General features: G+C 42.3%; 1 protein-coding gene across 4 annotated transcripts in view; it reads left to right on the top strand.

The window, feature by feature from the left end:
- Positions 1 to 401: 401 nt before the first annotated feature.
- Positions 402 to 18,892, top strand: part of ZNF507 (zinc finger protein 507) — a 35,583-nt gene continuing 17,092 nt past the window's right edge. For 3 of the 4 annotated variants that reach the window (XM_033940373.1, XM_033940371.1, XM_033940374.1), the window contains exons 1-3: positions 402 to 515; positions 12,333 to 14,475; positions 15,937 to 16,054. In XM_033940373.1, coding sequence (XP_033796264.1) covers positions 12,340 to 14,475; positions 15,937 to 16,054 — 2,254 coding nt within the window. In that variant the 5' untranslated portion in view covers positions 402 to 515; positions 12,333 to 12,339. Of the gene's footprint in view, positions 516 to 668; positions 801 to 12,332; positions 14,476 to 15,936; positions 16,055 to 18,892 lie in introns of those variants that run through there. The other variant, XM_033940372.1, reaches the window with a different exon arrangement.

Raw genomic sequence — 18,892 nt, 5'->3', positions numbered from 1 at the left:
TAGTTAACAGGGGAAACCCCTTTTTCCAAAATCACAATATTGAAATCAAGCACACGTACTGTATGTTCCCACATCTCAAGTCCACATGAAACGCTTTGCAGGCTTGTGGTGCTCTTTATTGGACACGACATGCCCTTCCTCCAGGTAGCTCCCAAACAACCCCAACACAGGGACCTGAAGAAGTCGAAACAAGCCCAATCCATCAAAGCCCCCTAAGTGAGGTGAGAGGCAAACCAGGGAACCCACATTCCCCGACCCTGTACTAGTATCTCTCCCAACTCCCCCCCTCCCCAATCTGTTATTCATCCGTTTCTATTTCCAACAGTGACAGTCCCACCTTCACGATACCCCTCTGATGCTGCCGGAAACAGGAAGTCGCATGAGAGGGGGCGGGACGCGGTCCTGGGAAAGAAGTTGCGTCAGAAGGGGGCGGGTCGCCGAAGAAGGCAAGCTTCGGGGCTTGAGAGGCATAGGTTCGGGGCTGGTCGCGGGTGACCTTAAAGACGAGTTCGAAGGTATGTGGGTTGGGGAATGAGCAAGCCGTGGGCGGGGAGGGAAAGGGAAAACATGCTGGACCGGGGAGAGCTGAAGAGGGAGAGACAGATGTCAGACCGCGTGGAAGAAGGAGGAGGGAGGGAGGGTGCACGGCTTGTGAGAGCAGGCAATACGTGGTGATTTGCTATCTCTGTCGGGAGCTTTTTGAGAAAGGGTCGGTGACCCCGGTGGAAATGTTGGGCCAAGGGCCCGGTGTCCCACCTCCTTCTGATGCCTTTTATCTCTTTTCTCTAATGGAAAATCAGGTAAAGCTTAGTCTGAGATTAAACATTTTATTGTATTAACAATAATAGTTTACTTTTGCTAGCAGTGATTTTTGTGCCCTGTGACTACTTCCAGTGTAGTTAAGATATGGGTGCACAAATTAAAAAATATATATATATTGGCACCAAAAAAATAAAACTGTCATAATCATGTAATTTATAGTAGAAATGCAAGCTAATGAGTTGTATGTAGACTTAACTTTTAATATAGCAACCTGTAGAAAAGATTCATTCCTGGGGGGTTTTTTTAATGGAAAATCACAGAGATGTGGAATCCCTAAGCTGAGAAACTGCGACCTCCAGGTCTCATGGTTCAGGCACCCTAGAGCCTTGGCACGATGGAAGAGAGGATCCTGGGCATGGCATCAACTGGAGAGCTTCCAAGGTTAAAATGGCAGCATAGTTTACTTCAAAACTATTGCATTTGTTTGTATTAACGGTACTTCTGGTTTGCCACAAATTTTAATTTTTTTCTGGAAAGCTTTTTACTTCACTGCTATTTGTACATTATCTATGGTACTTTAGTAGTCAATGTAAAAAATTTACCATGAGAGTATAAAAGATGCATTAAAAACGTAACACTAATGTTTAACACAGTCCTGCAAATAATACATGTAAACCATTTTGGTTGTACCACAGAAAGGCAGTATATAAAATCTGTAATCCTTTGATACCAGTTTGTTATATTGTTAGCCTTCTTGGACAGGGGAATAATATATGTAAACTTTACATTGAGCTTGGATTTGAAAAGATGAATTATTAAACTTAAAATCCATATCCACTTATGAGGCTCTGTTTTTTGCTACCATGTTTTCCCGAAAATAAGACCTAGTGCCATTTTTGGGCCCAAAATTAATATAAGACAGTGTCTCTTATTTTCGGGGATGTCTTATTTTTTTCATGTACAATGATCGTCTTTCCCTTCTCTCCTTCACCCCAATTCTTCCCATTTCCTTTCTCTCACCCATCCCCTTGTGCAGTATCTTTCTATCCCTCCCTCCCATCCCTTGTACAGCCGAACTCTTGCAGTTTCTATCCCTCCCTTCCATCCCTTGCAACTTCTATCCCTCCCTTTCTCCCATCCCCCATGTAGCATCTTTCTATCCCCGCCACCCCGCAACCCCCTCGCCAACCCATATCCCTCCCATCCGAACCGCGAGACAGAAATAAATACCTTGATAACAAACCTGCAGCATCAGCAGCTATCTAGACAGGCTCTTTGTGGCCTGGGCCGTTCCTCTGCCGCGTTGCTGATGATGTCATCAGTGATGCGGCAGAGGAAAGGCCAGGCCATGAAGCAGCCTGTCTAGATAGCTGCTGATGCTGCAGGTTTGTTATAAAGGTATTTATTTCTGTCTCGCGGTTCGGATGGGAGGGAGAGATGAGTCGGCGGGAGGGAGGGAAAAGCACTGCTGCCGGCGACTAGGGCTTATTTTCAGGGGTAGGGCTTATATTAAGACCTACCCTGAAAATCATGCTAGGGTAGTTTATTTCTCTCCCCCCCCCCCTTCGATAATCTTGCATGCACATTTCTGCACTTAGGGCTAGATTCACTAAGCCCACCGTTTGTGATTGTGTACTGACCCGATTTTCCTCTGCCCCGATTCACTAACCTCGGTTCTGATTATCCTCCAATCCTGATCCATGCATGCAAATGAGGGGAAACGGCATGCAAAGTAGGCAGGCAGCAATTCATTAAACAAATCTGGGACACCGACTTGGCTGGCCAATTAACAAAAGAAGCGACTGCTGGGGACCAGTCCTTTCCGAATGTCCTTGCCCGGAAATCCCAGCCCTGCAACCCATAAAACCATCAAAAAAGTCCCCAGCTCTCTGCTGCTCTGCTCAAACAGGGGTAAATCGCCACACAGGGGTACATCGCCCTGCTCTTGCCACCTGACTCTCCTGCTCTCTGCCATTTTTCCCCGCAGTGTGAGCCTGTAGTTTTAACCCACGGGTTTAAAGCGGGGCTGCACTGCGGGGAAGGGCGGCAGAGAGCAGGAGAGTCGGAGCGGCACAGACTTCCATTTCAGTCTTTTAGCCTGACGTCGCACTGGGCACAAGCCGCGAACTTCTCCACAGCCCATCCCATCGTGAATTGGTCGGCCTGCCACGGATGGACACAAATCGGTCACGTTCGGGCAGGTTAGTGAATCGGGCCCTTAGTAACAGGTTTTAAAATATGTATAATTGGCAAACTAGATGCTAATTTGCACTAACAAGCAATAATTGCTAATAATTGGAGTTAATTGGCACTAAGTGGATCGATTTTTCACTCCGTCAAAAATTACAAAGACTAGCGGACACTCGATGAAGTTACAGGGAAATACTTTTAAAACCAATAGGAGGAAATATTTTTTCACTCAGAGAATAGTCAAGCTCTGGAATGCATTGCCAAAGATTGTGGTAAGAGCGGATAGCGTTTTAAGAAAGGTTAGACAAATTCCTGGTGGAAAAGTCCTTAGTCTTATTAAGACATGGAGGAAGCCTCTGCTTGCCCTGGATTGGTAGCATGGAATATTGCTACTCTTTGGGTTTTGGCCAGGTACTAGTGACCTTGATTGGCCAGTGTGAGAATGGGCTACTAGGCTTGATGGACCATTGGCCTGACCCAGTAAGGCTATTCTTATGTTCTTACGTGAGTCAAGTATAGGACAATTAAATCATTGTAACATCACTGAAGAAGTTAGAGGCATTATGACAATCTGAGCTCTGGAATGTTGCTCTCATTGGGGTTCCGGAATCTTGCTATTCTTTGCGATGCTGGAATGTTGCTACTCTTTGGGTTTTGGCCAGGTACTAGTGACCTGGATTGGCCACCGTGAGAACGGGCTACTGGGCTTGATGGACCATTGGTCTGACCCAGTATGGCTGTTCTTATGCTCTTATGTGTGCCAAGTATAGAACAATCAAGCCATTGTAACATCACTGATGAGGTTGGCTCTGAGGCACTGGGGAATGAGGCATTATGACATCACAATCTGAGCTCTGGAATGTTGCTTTCATTGGAGTTCCTGTATCTTGCTTTTCTTTGAGATGCTACTCTTTGGGTTTTGGCCAGGTACTGGTGACCTGGATTGGCCACCTTGAGAACGGGCTACTGGGCTTGATGGACCATTGGTCTGACCCAGTAAGGCTATTCTTATGTTAATTTGCAGTTAACGTCTGTAACTGCACTAGAAAGTTTTTGTATGCTAAGTTTCTGGAATAACAGTAGCTTGCAATAGCAAGGGTAGTATGCACCTGGGAGCGGCATGGGCAGATCAGGACTTCCTGAGCACTTAAGGTGCTAAGGTTCTAGAATACTGTTAGTTGTGTGTGCAAATGCAGCATGTAATAATAATAACTTTATTTTTCTATACCGCCATAATCTTGCGACTTCTAAGCGGTTCACAAAGAAGAAGAGCTGTACAATCAGCGAATTACAATAGATAAATGCAAGGTGGTTGAAAGGAAAATTATACATAGGTTGAATTATAAGAAATTAACTATTTTACATTGAAAATAGTCGGACACCAGTGAGTATCAGGATACAATTATGAAGAGGGAATTTTAGCAGACAGGGAATATGGATACCTAGTGTGAGGAAGAAATTCAGGGTAAGGTGTGGAAGTTATGTTCGCGGGAGAGTGTCTGGCTAGGACAAGAATTTATTAAACAAAGTGGTCTTTTAATTCTTTTCGGAAGATGCTGTAGGTCAGCCTAGCGGTATTGATGAAATAGCCTAGCCATGATTGCTGTCTACCAACTTGAAACTTGTAGTCGCACTCATAAACACCAACCATTGACATGACATCAGCAGCCACACCTAGAAGTTGGCATGTAATTGCCCTCCTACGTTAGTATTCTATAATGATTATTGAGGAAAACTAGCAGAAAGAGTTGGTAAAACAAGTTGGAAAGTCATAGTTGAAACAGTGAAAATTATTCAGAAATTTATACTAAAACTATATTTACCAAAAGCATATCTATGAAGGCTACCCCTTTTGTAACCTCTGATACCCACATTATTGTTGGTGGTGGTTAGGAACTTTCTAAAAGGAAAAGAAAATGTGGGTTATAAGAGTTGGTTCGTAGACAACTCGGCGAAAGACAAAGGCACGCGCCGACAACTGAGCGCAAGACGGAGGCGCGCGCCGAAGAAAATTACAGTTTTTAGGGTCTCCGGGGGTTTTTGTTGGGGAGCCTCCCCAGTTTACTTAATAGAGATCGCGCCGGCGTTTTGGGGGGTTTGGGGGGTTGTAACCCTCCACATTTTACTGTAAACTTTACTTTTTCCCTAAAAACAGGGAAAAAGTGAAGTTTTGAGTAAAATGTGGGGGGTTACAACCCCCCACAACGCCCCCACAACGCGGCGCGATCTCTATTAAGTAAAGTGGGGGGTTCCTCCACGCCCCCCCCCCCGTCGGAGCCATAAAAACAGTAATTTTGTGTGGCGCGCCTCCACACTGCACTCAATTGTCTGCGCGCGCCTTTGTCCCGGCGCGCTTTTGACCTGACACCATAAGAGATAAATAAGGAAACACGTACTAATTCATAATTCACTTTTCCGTTTAGGAAAAATGAATGGGCAGAATCCATCTGTGTTCAGACAGTTTCTACTGTAATAAACTCCCAGTGCCCATAGCAGAGATTATTTAGCCTTCTATTCAGACAATTCTAAAAAAACTTGTTAAGAAATAATCTATTACGAATACTCTGAAACAGGTTTACAAGTCAGAAACTACAGGGTGTGTGAGACTAGTTTACAGGTAAAGATGGCTTTCAATGTTTTGTTGTGCTGTCTCTTAAATAAGTAAGCCTGTAAATGCTGTATACATTAAAGATTGTTCTGTGAATTTAAAGAACATCTTAGTTACTATAGTACATGGCAACACCAGGGTTCCCATTGTCAGTGTACAATAGCCATGCAATAGAATTAATATTAAGCCTCTGGAATTCTTTATCAAATTTATAAGTATGTTAGCCTTGAGACACCTTTTTGCTTTAGTTTACATGAGTTCAATACAGTTTGGCATCATATCTGTTTTAAATGTCAAAATTATACTGCAATTCTGTTAACTGTCCTTTTGATCACTTTTCTCCTCAACAATGAATTTCCTGTCTAATTACTTCTCTTTCTTCTTCCCCTCTTGAAGTCAGTCAATTTGTACCTCTGCTTAATCTTTTGTAAACCGCATAGAACTTCACGGTTATGCGGTATATAAGCTGTTATTATTATTATTATTATTAATATATTTATATATAGGTAGATATTTTGCAGCATAGTCTGATAGTGGATATTTTTTATTGTCAAATAGTGTTTGTCAGTGATGCTGCAGTGGAGAGCTCTTTATTTTACACTTCAATTTAGGCGCTCGGCTGTAGTTTTCTAATTTTGTCGTGTCCGGCTTTTGCTCTACTTTGTACTTCTTTCATTTGCTCTTTTTCACTGAGGGCCAGATGCACAAAACTCCGGCAACATGGTGGAAAATACTAAGTTGAGAGCGACTTTCATTTTATGGGCAATATTCAGTGCAAATAGCATGCAAATTATATGCACGCTGTTTGTGCTGAGTACCGCAGTGAAAGGGGGAAGAACTGTACCTGGTGCCTGCACACAAGAGCCGAGCGTTAGGTGCAGCTTTTATGCACAGGCCCAGTAGAGTGTAGGGTTGTGAACAATGGAGCTAGAGAATGACAGGGGGACACATTTTTCCACGTCCCCACAAGTTCTTTTCCTGACCCTGCCCCATTCCTGCAAGCTCCTTCTTCACTACACAAGCCTCAAACACTTTAAAATCATAAGTGTTTGAGGCTTGTGCGATTAAACCAGAGCTTATAAAAATGGGGCAGGTTCAGCGACAAAACTCATGGGGACGGGGAAAAATTTGTCCCCATGTCATTCTCTACACTGCACAACTCTAGAAATCAAAATGTAGTAAAAGTGAGCCAAGTAAAAGACAATCAAGCCATTGTGACATCACTGATGAGGTTGGGCTCTTAGGCATTGGTGAAATGAGACATTATGATGTCACAATACCAGCTCTGGTCTGGTTATCAGAGGCTGAAACTTTTCACACTCTTTATTTATTTATTCAATTTTCTATACTGTTTTCCCAAGTAGAGAATGACATGGGGACAAATTTTTCCCCGTCCCCGTGATTCTTTTCCTGTTCCTGCCCCATTCCTGCAAGCTCTGTCCTTATCTAAACAAGCTTCAAACACTTTAAAATCATAAGTGGTCGAGGCTTGCGCAGTTAAGGCAGAGCTTACAGGAATGGGGCAGAGACAGCAAAAAAACTTGCGGGGGACGAGACGGGGAAATTGAGTTCTTGCGGGGACAGGGACAAATTTGTCCTCATGTCAAGTGCTCAGCACCACCAAGGAGCCATCAGGCTTGTGCAGTTAATTCAGAGCTTACAGGAATGGGGCAGGGACAGTGACAAAACTCACGGGGATGGGACGGGGAAATTAAGTTCCTGTGGGGACAGGGACAAATTTGTCCCCATGCCATTCTCTAGCTGCAGCTCCTAACTGCAGAGATCTAACTTCTTAAGCTTTTCTTTATTTGACATTTGTTGTGTCCCGTTATTTTGGTCACCCTTTTCTGTACCTTTTGTACTATATTTTTTTTTTTTTTTTTTTTTTGTTTTGGTAACCAAAATTGCACACAGTAATCAGGTACGATTTCACCATGGAGTAATGTACTGTATAGGCATTATGGTGTACTTTAATTTTATTCTCTATTCTGTCCTAATAAATTTCCAACATTCTGTTTGCTTTTTTGGCTGCAGCCACACACTGAGCAAAAGATTTTAACATATTGTTCGTGGTGACCCCTAAATCCTTTTCCTTGATGGTTTCAAGTTTATTATGGCTTGATATACCACTTTTCATTTCCAAAGAGGTTTTACAACATTACAAACACAAATACATAGGAAAACCAAAACTCAAGAACCACTACAACAAGCACAAAAGGGGAAAAAAAGGGTAGGGTTACATTGCAAAAACAAAAAGATGGTAGGGAAGGTAAAGACAAAAGGGCACCTCCTAAAGTGGAAACTAGCATCATGGAGTTATAATTTGTCCACATTAAGTTTCCAAGTTTTATTAGGATTTGTTATCCCGCACATCATAGTAATAATAATAATAATTAATAATTTTATTTCTTATATACCGCTGTACCGTGAAGTTCTAAGCGGTTTACAGTAGAAACAGAAGAAATGCAATAAGTAAGATTAATTAAGATGAAGAGAGAGTACTTAGAGTTCCCTGACTGTCCCAAAGGCTCACATTCTTGCTAAAGTACTTGAGAAAAATAAATTAGTTAGGTTATAAACATAGAGTAGAAGAAGGTAGGAAAACAGTTCATAGGAAAATTAATTTTGAATACATTATACATTATATATTGTTAAAAGCGGAATACAAATTATAGGAGATTTGAACATTACCAAAAGAATTGCGTAATAAAGATTATCTAGATAAATTTCATAACAGTGATTCATGTACATTACATGGTGTGGTAGAGGATTCAATTATGAAAATTACATATCAGGGAATCAAGTGATAAGAGAATATAGTGGAGAATATCAGTATATACGGTTTACAGATTGGAAGTTGCCTAATAATGACATAAGAAGTTTATTGGATAGTGTGGAAAATGTTTATATAGGAATCAGAGTATGTATGATAGGAAAGGTTCTAAGAATTGATTAATGTGTTATACTATAGAGGGAGAGCTTGTGCATAAAGGGAGGATATTAGTTGGTAATGACGTGTTTTCTGAATAGAAATGTTTTGATTTCTTTTCGAAACACTTTGATGTCTGTTGTATAGTATACATCTAAGCGGCTTACATATACCTTTTGGTTGTCCAGGAACCCAGTCTTCCAGCCTCCTAAGGTTGTCTTGCAATTTCGCACAGTCCGCATGAGACATCACAGCTTTGAATATTTTTGTTTCATCTGCAGACATGATCGCCTTGCTCATCATTCCCACTTCCAGATCATTTGTAAATAGTGTTCCCCTCACTCATTCGCGGTTCGCAAATCATGGACTCGCTCATTTGCGGTCTACTCCGACCGCCTCTTCCTGTAGTAAAGTCAGGCTACACCAATCAGGAGCTGCGTGTCAAAGCAGCTCTTAATTGGTGGAGCCCGACTTTACTACAGGAAGAGGCGGTCGGAGCAGACCGTGAGTGATTTTCTTCACCCGCCGGCGCCCCAGTCCCAGTACAGATCCTTACTGCACTTCACTATTCCCTTTCATTTAACCCTACTCTTTCTATCTTTTTAACCAGTTCCCAATCCACAACAGGAGCCTCTCATGAGGTAGTACTGTATGTCAAAAGCTTTCTCAAAATCTAGATATATTACATCATCCGGCTCTCCTTTATCTAAATGATAATTCACGTCTTCAAAAAATGTAGCAGTCACATGAATATTCATTGCGGATATCCTGAAAATCTGACTGACTGGGTTCCTTCAGGACATTTAAGAACCAATGCTAAATGGCAAGTAATTTTTTAGTTGGTCACTTGTTTAGTGCAAAAAAGCTTTGACATTAAGGCGCTGGGTGATTCCTGGGCCATTAGGTTAAGTATAAGGGAAAGATCCTAAATGATTGTTTGCCAATGTTTTAGGTGCAGTATAAATTTCTATCAGCAGTTTGAAGACAAACGCTACAGGCAGAATTACTCTGGGAGCTCACTGTGCAGTTTTCTGTAGCTAATAGTTACACATGTGTATGCAAGAATACTTGGTTAAATTTGTGGTCTCGGATGACTTAAGTGACTTTAGCAGATTTCTTGATTATTTTTTTGCATTGTGCATCACTATAGGAATATAGGGTATATTACTCCTGGCGGAATTCTGTGCACAAAAGTTGCAAGTTCTGCAAGTTTATTTTGCAAAATTTAAACTATATTTTTGCTAATTAGTATGTAGAATTTCAGTACAATCCAGTATTTCTCTCCCCACTCCCAAGCCAGCCTCTCTTTCTTTCTCTCTCTCTCTCCCTCAATGTACATCTCCCCCCCCCCAGCCAGCATCTCTCACCCCTGAACCAGCATATCTCCCTCCTCTAGTCCCACAGCCATCATATTCATTCTCTCTCTCTGTGCCCATGGCAACAGGACATGTCAGAGAGGCTGCTAGGCTTCCAATGGTGTCTGCTGGCAAAGACCGCACGTTTACAGGACCCAGGTTGTAAGGGAGGTAGGAGAAACTGCTAGACCTGCAGAAAGTGGGAATCAACGGTGCTGGGCACAGGGACAAGGAACTGAACACCTTGTAGGAGGGGGCCTAATGCTTGGTTGTTTTTTCTACCACTCCCCTCCCCCCCTTGGTGCTACACGAGTCCTCTCTTCCGTTGGCCACATGTAACTCAACAGCATAAGCCTGCACAGCACTGTTTTTTTCCACGTCCTCCTCTTAACAGCCCAGGTACACATTCCCCCATAGCTCTCTCATAATGCCCTCCCCTGGCACACATACACCTATAATCAATCGTCAAGCTCGCACAGCTTGCTCTCTCTTTCTCAAGTACCATTTTCCCATACATACCATAGAAACTTGATGGCAGATAAAGGCCAAATAGCCCATCTAGTCTGCCCAACCGCAGTAACCATTATCTCTTTCTCTCTTCTAAAGATCCCATGTGCCTATCCCAGGCCCTTTTGAATTCAGACACAATCTCTGTCTCCACCACCTCTTCTGGGAGACTGTTTCATGCTGTGTGGCCTTAGTGCAGTGGTTCTCATACTCTGGGTTGTGACTCCAAATAGGGGAACAAAATCAGCGAATGTGGTCCTCCTCACATCCCACACATAGACTTACACACCTGCCTCTCTGGAGCTCCTTTGTAACCAGCTGCTACTTACATTCAGCATATATTTAAAAGGCCCATCTATTCTTCTTACATGATTGTCCTATTAGACTGGAAATTGGTGCAGCCTGTTACCAGATGGTTGGGTTCACTTAAGGGATCAGCACCCAAGAAAAAAATCTAGGTATCATCGTAGACAAAACTCTGAAACTTTCCGCCCAATGTGCAGTGGCAACCAAAAAAGCAAACAGGATGTTGGGAATTATTAGAAAAAGGATGGTAAATAAAGACTAAGAATATTATGATGCCTCTGTATTACTCTATGATGTAAACTCACCTTGAGTATTGTGTTCAATTCTGGTTGCCGTATCTCAAAAAAGATATAGTGGAATTAGAAAAGGTTCAGAGAAGAGCTACCGAGATGATAACAGGGATGAAATTCCTTTCATTAAGAAAGACTAAAGAGGTTAGGACTCTTCAACTTGGAAGAGAGATGGTTGAGGGGAGATATGATTGAAGTCTACAAAATCCCGAGTGGTGTAGAACGAATACAAGTGAATAAATTTTTTTTACTCCATCAAAAAATTACAAAGACTAGGGGACACTCAATGAAGTTACAGGGAAATACTTTTAAAACCAATAAGAGGAAATATTTTTTTCACTCAAAGAATAGTTAAGCTCTGGAACTTGTTGCCAGAGGATATGGTAACAGCGGTTAATGTAGATGGGTTTGGATAAGATCTAGAGGAAAAGTCCATAGTCTTCTGTTGAGACACACATGGGGGAAGCCACTGCTTGCTTGCCCTGGGATTGGTAGCACAGAATGTTGCTACTATTTGCATTTGTGCCAGCTTCTTGTGACCTGGTTTGGTCACTGTGGAAACTGGGCTAGAGGGACCATTGGTTTGACCCATTATGGCTATTCTTATAGAAACATGATGGCAGATAAAGGCCAAATGGCCCATCCACAGCATCCATTATCCTATCCTCTCCCTAAGAGATCCCACATGCCTATCCCAAGCTTTCTTGAATTCAGACACACTTTGTCTCCACCACTTCTACCAGGAGACTGTTCCAAGCATCTACCACCCTTTTTGTAAAAACGTATTTTCTTAGATTGCTCCTGAGCCTATCACCTCTTAACTTCATCCTATGCCCTCTCATTTTGGAGCTTCCTTTCAAATGAAAGAGACTCGTCTCATGCTCTCCCCTCTCCAGCTTTTCCTCCAAAGTGTACATATTGAGATCTTTGTCTCCAGTACGCCTTATGATGAAGATCACTGACCATTTTAGTAGCTTTCCTCTAGACCGACTCCATCCGGTTTATCTTTTTGAAGGTGCAGTCTCCAGAATTGTATACAATATTCTAAATGAGATCTCACCAGAGTCTTATACAGGCACATCAATACCTCCTTTTCCTACTAGCCATACCTTTCTCTGTGCACCCTAATATCCTTCTGGCTTTCAGCGTCACCTTTTCAACCTGTTTGACCACCTTAAGATTATCTTATATTCAGCTAGGGTCTGAGAGCAAATGCCCACTCACAGCTCCTGCTGATTGCTGCCGCAACCACAATTTCTGTGCTATGAATCGGTGACTGGGGATTATCTGACTTGTCAAACATTAAAAAGAAGATCGTACTAGATAAGTGTTTTGGAAATACTGCTTTAATGGTTCATATACTTTTTTTCTTCTTCTTCTTCTAGTAAAGGTATGGAAGACGGCCGTGGTGTAGCAGTGTTGGTGCCAAACATCGAGGGACAAGAAGCTTTACTAATTTCTGAAACTATTATTGATCCTGCTTTGGCCAGCACCGAAGATCAGAAAAACTGCAAAACGACAGATCCAATAATTCATGTTATCCAAAAGCTAAGTAAAATAGTTGAAACAGAGAAGATGGGGAGATGCCTTTACGTAGGGAGAAAACGCGCTTATCCAGAGAGCATGCTACTTGCACAAGGAACCCATTCAGTTGCTGAGATACCAGCAAAAACAACTGTGTTATCTGCCTTTACAAAAAAGACTAATGAGGACCTGGAATCGAATCATTATGAAAAAGAATGTCTTTCACCAGACAATAAAAAGGTGGTGTGTTACCAGTGTAGTCTTTGCAAGTTCATATCCCCCTCTTTTGACTTGCTAAAAGAACACATAAAACAGCATAGTCAGCCAGATGAAGTGATATTCATGTGCTCAGAATGTCAGCTTACCTCTACGAGCCAAGAGAAACTTGTAGTGCACATCAGAAACCACTATGAAAATGACAAGAATCCTATTCAAGTGGCAGTCCAACCACAAAAGGACTTAAATCTGTCAAATCTAACGGAGCAGGGCCAGGAGGAAGGTAATGACAAAATGGGTTGTAATCAGTCTGGGAATGTAGCTGTCCTTCAGTCTGACGCTCTGTCTAGTGTGGGTAGAAGAAAATGGTATACTTCTGAAGGGTATGGCATGTACCGGTGCTTGATCTGTAGCTACACCTGTGGCCAACAACGAATGTTGAAAACTCATGCCTGGAAACATGCGGGAGAAGTTGATTGTTCCTACCCTATTTTTGAAGAAGAACATGAACCTGCAAGCTTGCCGGACTCTACTGTAGCTCACATACCTCATGAGGGCGAAGCAGTAGTTCTATCTGTGGAAAATCATAAAACAGGTGGCCGTGGTTGCCAGTCTTTACAGCTCCCAATGTGTGGCTCAAGGCACTTAAATTGTGGCTCTTTTCCCACAGAAGCAAGTGTGAAAAAAATAGAGGGTCTTGGCCAACTGGATTTGCCAATTACCTCTGTAGAAGAGTTAGTAAGGCAAGAAACCATCTATATAGAGCAAGATCACCTGCTGGCTGATAGTCTGCTTTCCTCAGCACAGAAAATAATTAGCTGCAGCCAAAATAAGAAAGGTCACATTAATGTAATAGTTGAACGTTTGCCAAGTGCTGAAGAAACTGCCCTGGAGAAACCTTTTCTGATGAACTGTGACAGGAAAACTGAGAAAAACTGTATTCCAGAGGAATTGCAGGTTGTTTGTGAAAAGTCCGAAGAAGTGTTTCATGTAGATAAAAGCACTGTTGCATTTGAAGAAGTAATCATAGACTGGAGTGAGCCTCAGGAGCAAGAGCGTCATTTGAACTCCAACACAAGTGTGGCAGCAGATGAAAATGCCCCTCCAGTGCGAAGAAGGACAAACTCGGAATCTTTAAGACTGCATTCGTTAGCTGCAGAAGCACTTGTGACGATGCCTATTAGAGCTGCAGAGCTAACAAGATCCAACTTCAGGGCCATCACTGAAGGCTCTTCTCCAGATCCAGATACTGGGCAGGTGGACTTAAATTACATACCACACCCCAAAATGGCATCTTCCATTAGAAACATTTCTGATGAAGTGCATAGCTTAAACCAGAGCAATTCTGAATTTGTTGCTCACCAAAAGGAAAAACCTGAATTGTCAGATGTACCAGTTAAAATGGGCATCAGCATGTCGCTGCTCACAGTAATTGAAAAGCTAAGAGAGCGAACTGACCAGAACACTACAGATGAAGACATTTTGAAAGAGTTGCAGGACAATGCACAATGCCAACCTTCAAGCGATGCAGTTTTGCCAGAAAATAACCTGATTGAGTACATCCCCGACGTTGATAGGCCGTTCCGCTGTCGTCTATGCCATTACAGCAGTAGCAACAAGGGCTACATAAAACAACACTTACGAGTCCATCGACAGAGAGAGCCATATCAGTGCCCAATATGTGAACACAAAGCTGACAATAGCAAGGAATTAGAGAACCATATGATAAACCATTGTAAGACCAGGATGTATCACTGTAAACAGTGTGTGGAGTCTTTTTATTATAAGGTAAAATGGTCTTTTCATGCTTATCTCTGGTTGTGGGTCTGCTGCGAATGTGACTACTGCAGGGGGTAAGCTTTATGTGCAGCATGACAATATCAGAGTTTCAGCACTGATATTTGAGTAGATGTATTATTTATTTATTAAAGGCTTGAGTTGTATTGCATTAGAGGCTTGGACCAACTTTTGTTGTGAACAAAATTAGTCCTATTTGTATAAGGTAGTAATGCCCAGACCTGTCTTACACAGTGTCCACAATGAATATTCGTGAGATAGGTTTGTATGCAGTGGAAGAGGTGTGCACAGATCTCTCTCATATTCATCGTGGGTATTCTGAAAACCTGACTGTCTGGAGGGTTTCCCAGGACAGGTTTGGGAACCACTGGTGTAAGTACAAAGCCTTTATATCATAAGTAAAGTAATACATAATTGTTGAGAGCAAACCAATAAACTAGGGTTCTGTACAATAAAAGGGCAATTCTATAATTGGGCACTCGCATATACGTGCCACTTAAGTATGTAAATTTACAGAAAATCTGCACTTTGGGGATAAGCATACACTTAAAATGTAAGAGGCAGCAAAGCGATGAAACGCGATTCTGTAAGGCAGTGTTTCCAAAGTCGGTCCTGGAATAGCCCCCTTGCCAGTCAGGTTTTCAGAATATCTGCAATGAATCTGCATACATTGCCTCCATTATGTGTGAATCAGTTTCATTGTGGATATCCTAAAAACTTGACTGGCAAGGGGGTTCTAAAGGACCGACTTGGGAAACACTGCTTTAAGGGCAGGTTTGGGTGTCTTAGCTGTGCTAGAGAAATGATTAGTAGTAGTAATTGCAAGAAGGCTGCTTGCAAGGGAGGGGCTTGGGATAATAACACTTACTCAACTTAAAGAATAGGTTATGTGAATATTTACCGCATTTATACAACCGTGGGGTTATGCCAGGTCTATGGCTGATGTAACCACAGGTGCGTGAATGTTAATCCAGCATTGGCGGCCTATAGTAGTATTCTCTAATTGAATCTGGGTGCCCAGATGCCATTATTATTTGTTTAATAACAGCTCCATGTCCAAATCATAGCTATACATTACATATTCAGTAGAGAATGACACAGGGACAAATTTTTCCCCATCCCCGCGAGAACTCATTTTCCCGTCCCCACGAGTTCTTTTCCTGTCCCTGCCCCATTCTTGCAAACTCCCTCCTCATCTGCCCAAGCCTCAAACACTTTTAAAATCATAAGTGTTCAAGGCTTGTGCGGTTACGGTAGAGCTTACAGAGAATTGGACAGGGACAGCAACAAAACTCACGGGGACAGGACGGGGAAATTGAGTTCCTGCAGAGACAGGGACAAATTTGACCCCTTGTTATTCTCTGATATTCAGTCCTAATAAGCAAAAAAGCATGTTCTGTTCCTGAATACCTCTGTATTCTCACAGTTAATAATTTATTCAACATCTTTCAGAGTCAGCTGAGAAATCATGAGCGAGATCAGCACAGTCTTTCAGATGTCTTGTCAACAATAACTTCTAATGAGCCAATAACTTCAAGTGATGCTGTAGAAGACAAGTGTATGCCAGAAGGTATAACACTTTGGACTATTGATGAAGAAATTTGGGTCTGTAAAAGAATGAACACTTGAAATCTGAATAGTTTTTTTTTTAAGCATACATCCAAGCTGATTGCAGTCAAATAGATTTTACATTTATCAATATTCTTTTAATACATTGACAAGTTGCTTTCTTGTGTGTGGTTTGTTTGTATGCTCGTTCTTCATGCATTTGGACATATGAGCAAATGTAACAAAAATTTGCAGGTGCTATCTTCTTATCTAGGGAGAGGTCAACAACTACTTTTGGTTGAAAAAACTTCAGTTCCCTGCCTGCAAAAGCCCACCTATCTATCCAATCATGCGATTGCAGCACTTGATAGTATGGCAGCACATTGAAAAAATAGGCATTATTCTATAGTTAAAGATGGTATGTCTTCCTTTTCATGGAAATCTTGTGGTGGTCCTCAGGGTTCTCCAATTTCCCCACTCTTGTATAACATCTATATGAGCTAACTTTTATATTATATTGGAGACGGTACAAAACTTGTCATATGTAGGTGGTATTTTTATGCCAGAACAGCTGGAAGAGTGAGAGTTCTCTATAGTAGACAGGAATGATCAAAGAGTAGTTTGGCCCTTCCAAAAAGGAGAACAGCCAGTAGCAATTGCCAAAACCATGGAGACTAAGCACTCTGGTTCTACCTGTGCAGGAGAATTCTCCTTTAGGAGATCCAATTTTGTTGAGGATTAAGAGGCCATTCAAAGCATGTGCAGTTCATCAAGTTATTTGATAGCAGTGAAATGAGAGACTTCAGTCTGGACTGTGAGTGAACAGAGCCAAGGCAGAGATTTAATCCATTGTTCCCCAAGGAAAAAGAAGTTTAGGTAGCCTAATGTCAATGTCTTAGTAAAGGTGGTGACCAGAAAGACTACTATCCTGGTAGAGAGAGACTCTGCTCTTAAGGATGTAAAGGATTACAAGTTGGAGACCTTGCTTAAACAAGCATTTGATATCTCAGCTTTGAGTCTCCAAGCAATAAGATTCAGTGTTTTGTTTCTAGAGTCTCCTTACAGTGGATCCAGTAGAGCCAATGAATAGCTCGAGGGGAAGAAGCAGAGGAGTCCATAGACACTTCCTATTTGGAGTAGATTTTAGTGTATGTAGCGGATGCCCTCTAATTAGGGCTTCAGTGAGAGGTAAGTGGTTGGCAGATACAGCTTGAAAGACCCATCTCAGCAGGCTTCTATTCAGAGGCAAACTACTTTGTGGTGAGGATCTAGAAAAGCATGTGAGAGATTTAAGGTAACCTAAGCTCCAGAGAGTGCTAGGGGGTAGGCCAAAATCTCTGGCAAGGCAGTCTCTAAAGCCAGGTTCCAGGATGCCAGAAGATACGGATCAGGAAAGTCAGGACAGGAGTCTTTCAGTGTACTAGATTTAGCTGTGGCAGCCTTCCTTTCAGAGAGAACATCCCAAGGACCGTATCTCTTAGGAGCCTCCCAGGGGTCATAGTGATGCCCTTTAGATTCATCCCTTATGGGGACAATTAGGTAGCTGTGGTCTGTTTTCCTATGGAAGGAAAAATAGAATTTTGCAAACTAGAATTTTCCCTCCCTCTTCAAGACTCCTTTCTAGTGTTGCCATTCTATGTCCCAACCAAGTTAGTAGCTGTTCAATTCACTCTTCGCAATCTCTTTGACCTGGGATGTGTGAAACCAGTACCACAAGCCAAATGGGGCTATTTTGTGGCCCTAAAAGAGGTAACATTTTGTCCTATGTTAGATTTCAAAGATGTGAACTGTGCCTTATGTATCATGTACTTTGAGATTTAGATTAGAGAATGACACAGGAACAAATTTTTCCCCGTCCCCACGGGAACTCATTTTCCTGTTCCTTCCCTGCCCCATTCCTGCAAGCTCCATCCTCATCTGCACAACCATAAGTGTTCGAGGCTTGTGCGGTTAAGGCAGAGCCTAAAGGAATGGGGCAGTGGCAGAACTCATGGGGACGGGGAAATTGAGTTTTTGCGGAGACGGAGACAAATGTGTCCCTGTGTCATTCTCTAATGTAGATTCTAAGGTCTGTAATTATGGCCTGGAGACTATTTAACACCTACATATTCCAATTTCACTGATTTGCAATTCTAGGCAAGCATTTTCTGTTTTGGAGCATACCCTTCGGATTGGCTACAGTACCCAGGACATTAGATCAAGATGATGACAGTGGTTAATAGTGTTTTTAACTGAGAAGGTATCGGAGCTCATCCCTCTTTCAACAATGGACTAATTTGGGCCAATACACAAATGGGAAAAGAAAATGCCAGTGTTGCAGCTTCTAAGATCCTTTGTTTTTACTGAGGTTGACTATCCAACCCAATCTTGTACTCTTGCAGAGCTTGAATATTTGAGCAAGATTCAACACTAGATAGAGAACGGCTTTCTCCCGGAGCACAGGTTGACCACTGAACTCTCAGATTGTAGCATGCTCGAGCAGAAAGCATTGGACAGTATGCAAGTCCTGGGATCCATGGCGGTGACTGTAGGATTGCTCCCATGGGCTCAGGCTCACATGAGAATCGTAAGGCTTCACAGCTCAGTTGGTGGTCAGCCTATTCACTAGCTTTGAGATTTGGCTGCTTTGGGTGACTCGAGCAAGACTCAGTATTAAGTGGCTTCAAGTACAACATCTGATAACAAGTGGTGTCCCTTCAGTCTGCCAAATGGCTAGTAGCATAAAAGATTTTAGTTGGGAAGCTCACTGCCACAACCAGGTAGCTTAAAATGTGTGAACTCCAATGAAGAGATCAACCATCTGGCATTTCAGTCATTCTGCCAGTTAATGCATGACAAGGCAGTGTGTGTGTTCTTGGAC

Source organism: Geotrypetes seraphini, chromosome 4, assembly GCF_902459505.1.
Source record: "Geotrypetes seraphini chromosome 4, aGeoSer1.1, whole genome shotgun sequence".
NCBI classification, from domain to species: domain Eukaryota; kingdom Metazoa; phylum Chordata; class Amphibia; order Gymnophiona; family Dermophiidae; genus Geotrypetes; species Geotrypetes seraphini.
This window is presented reverse-complemented; position numbering and strand designations above follow the sequence as displayed.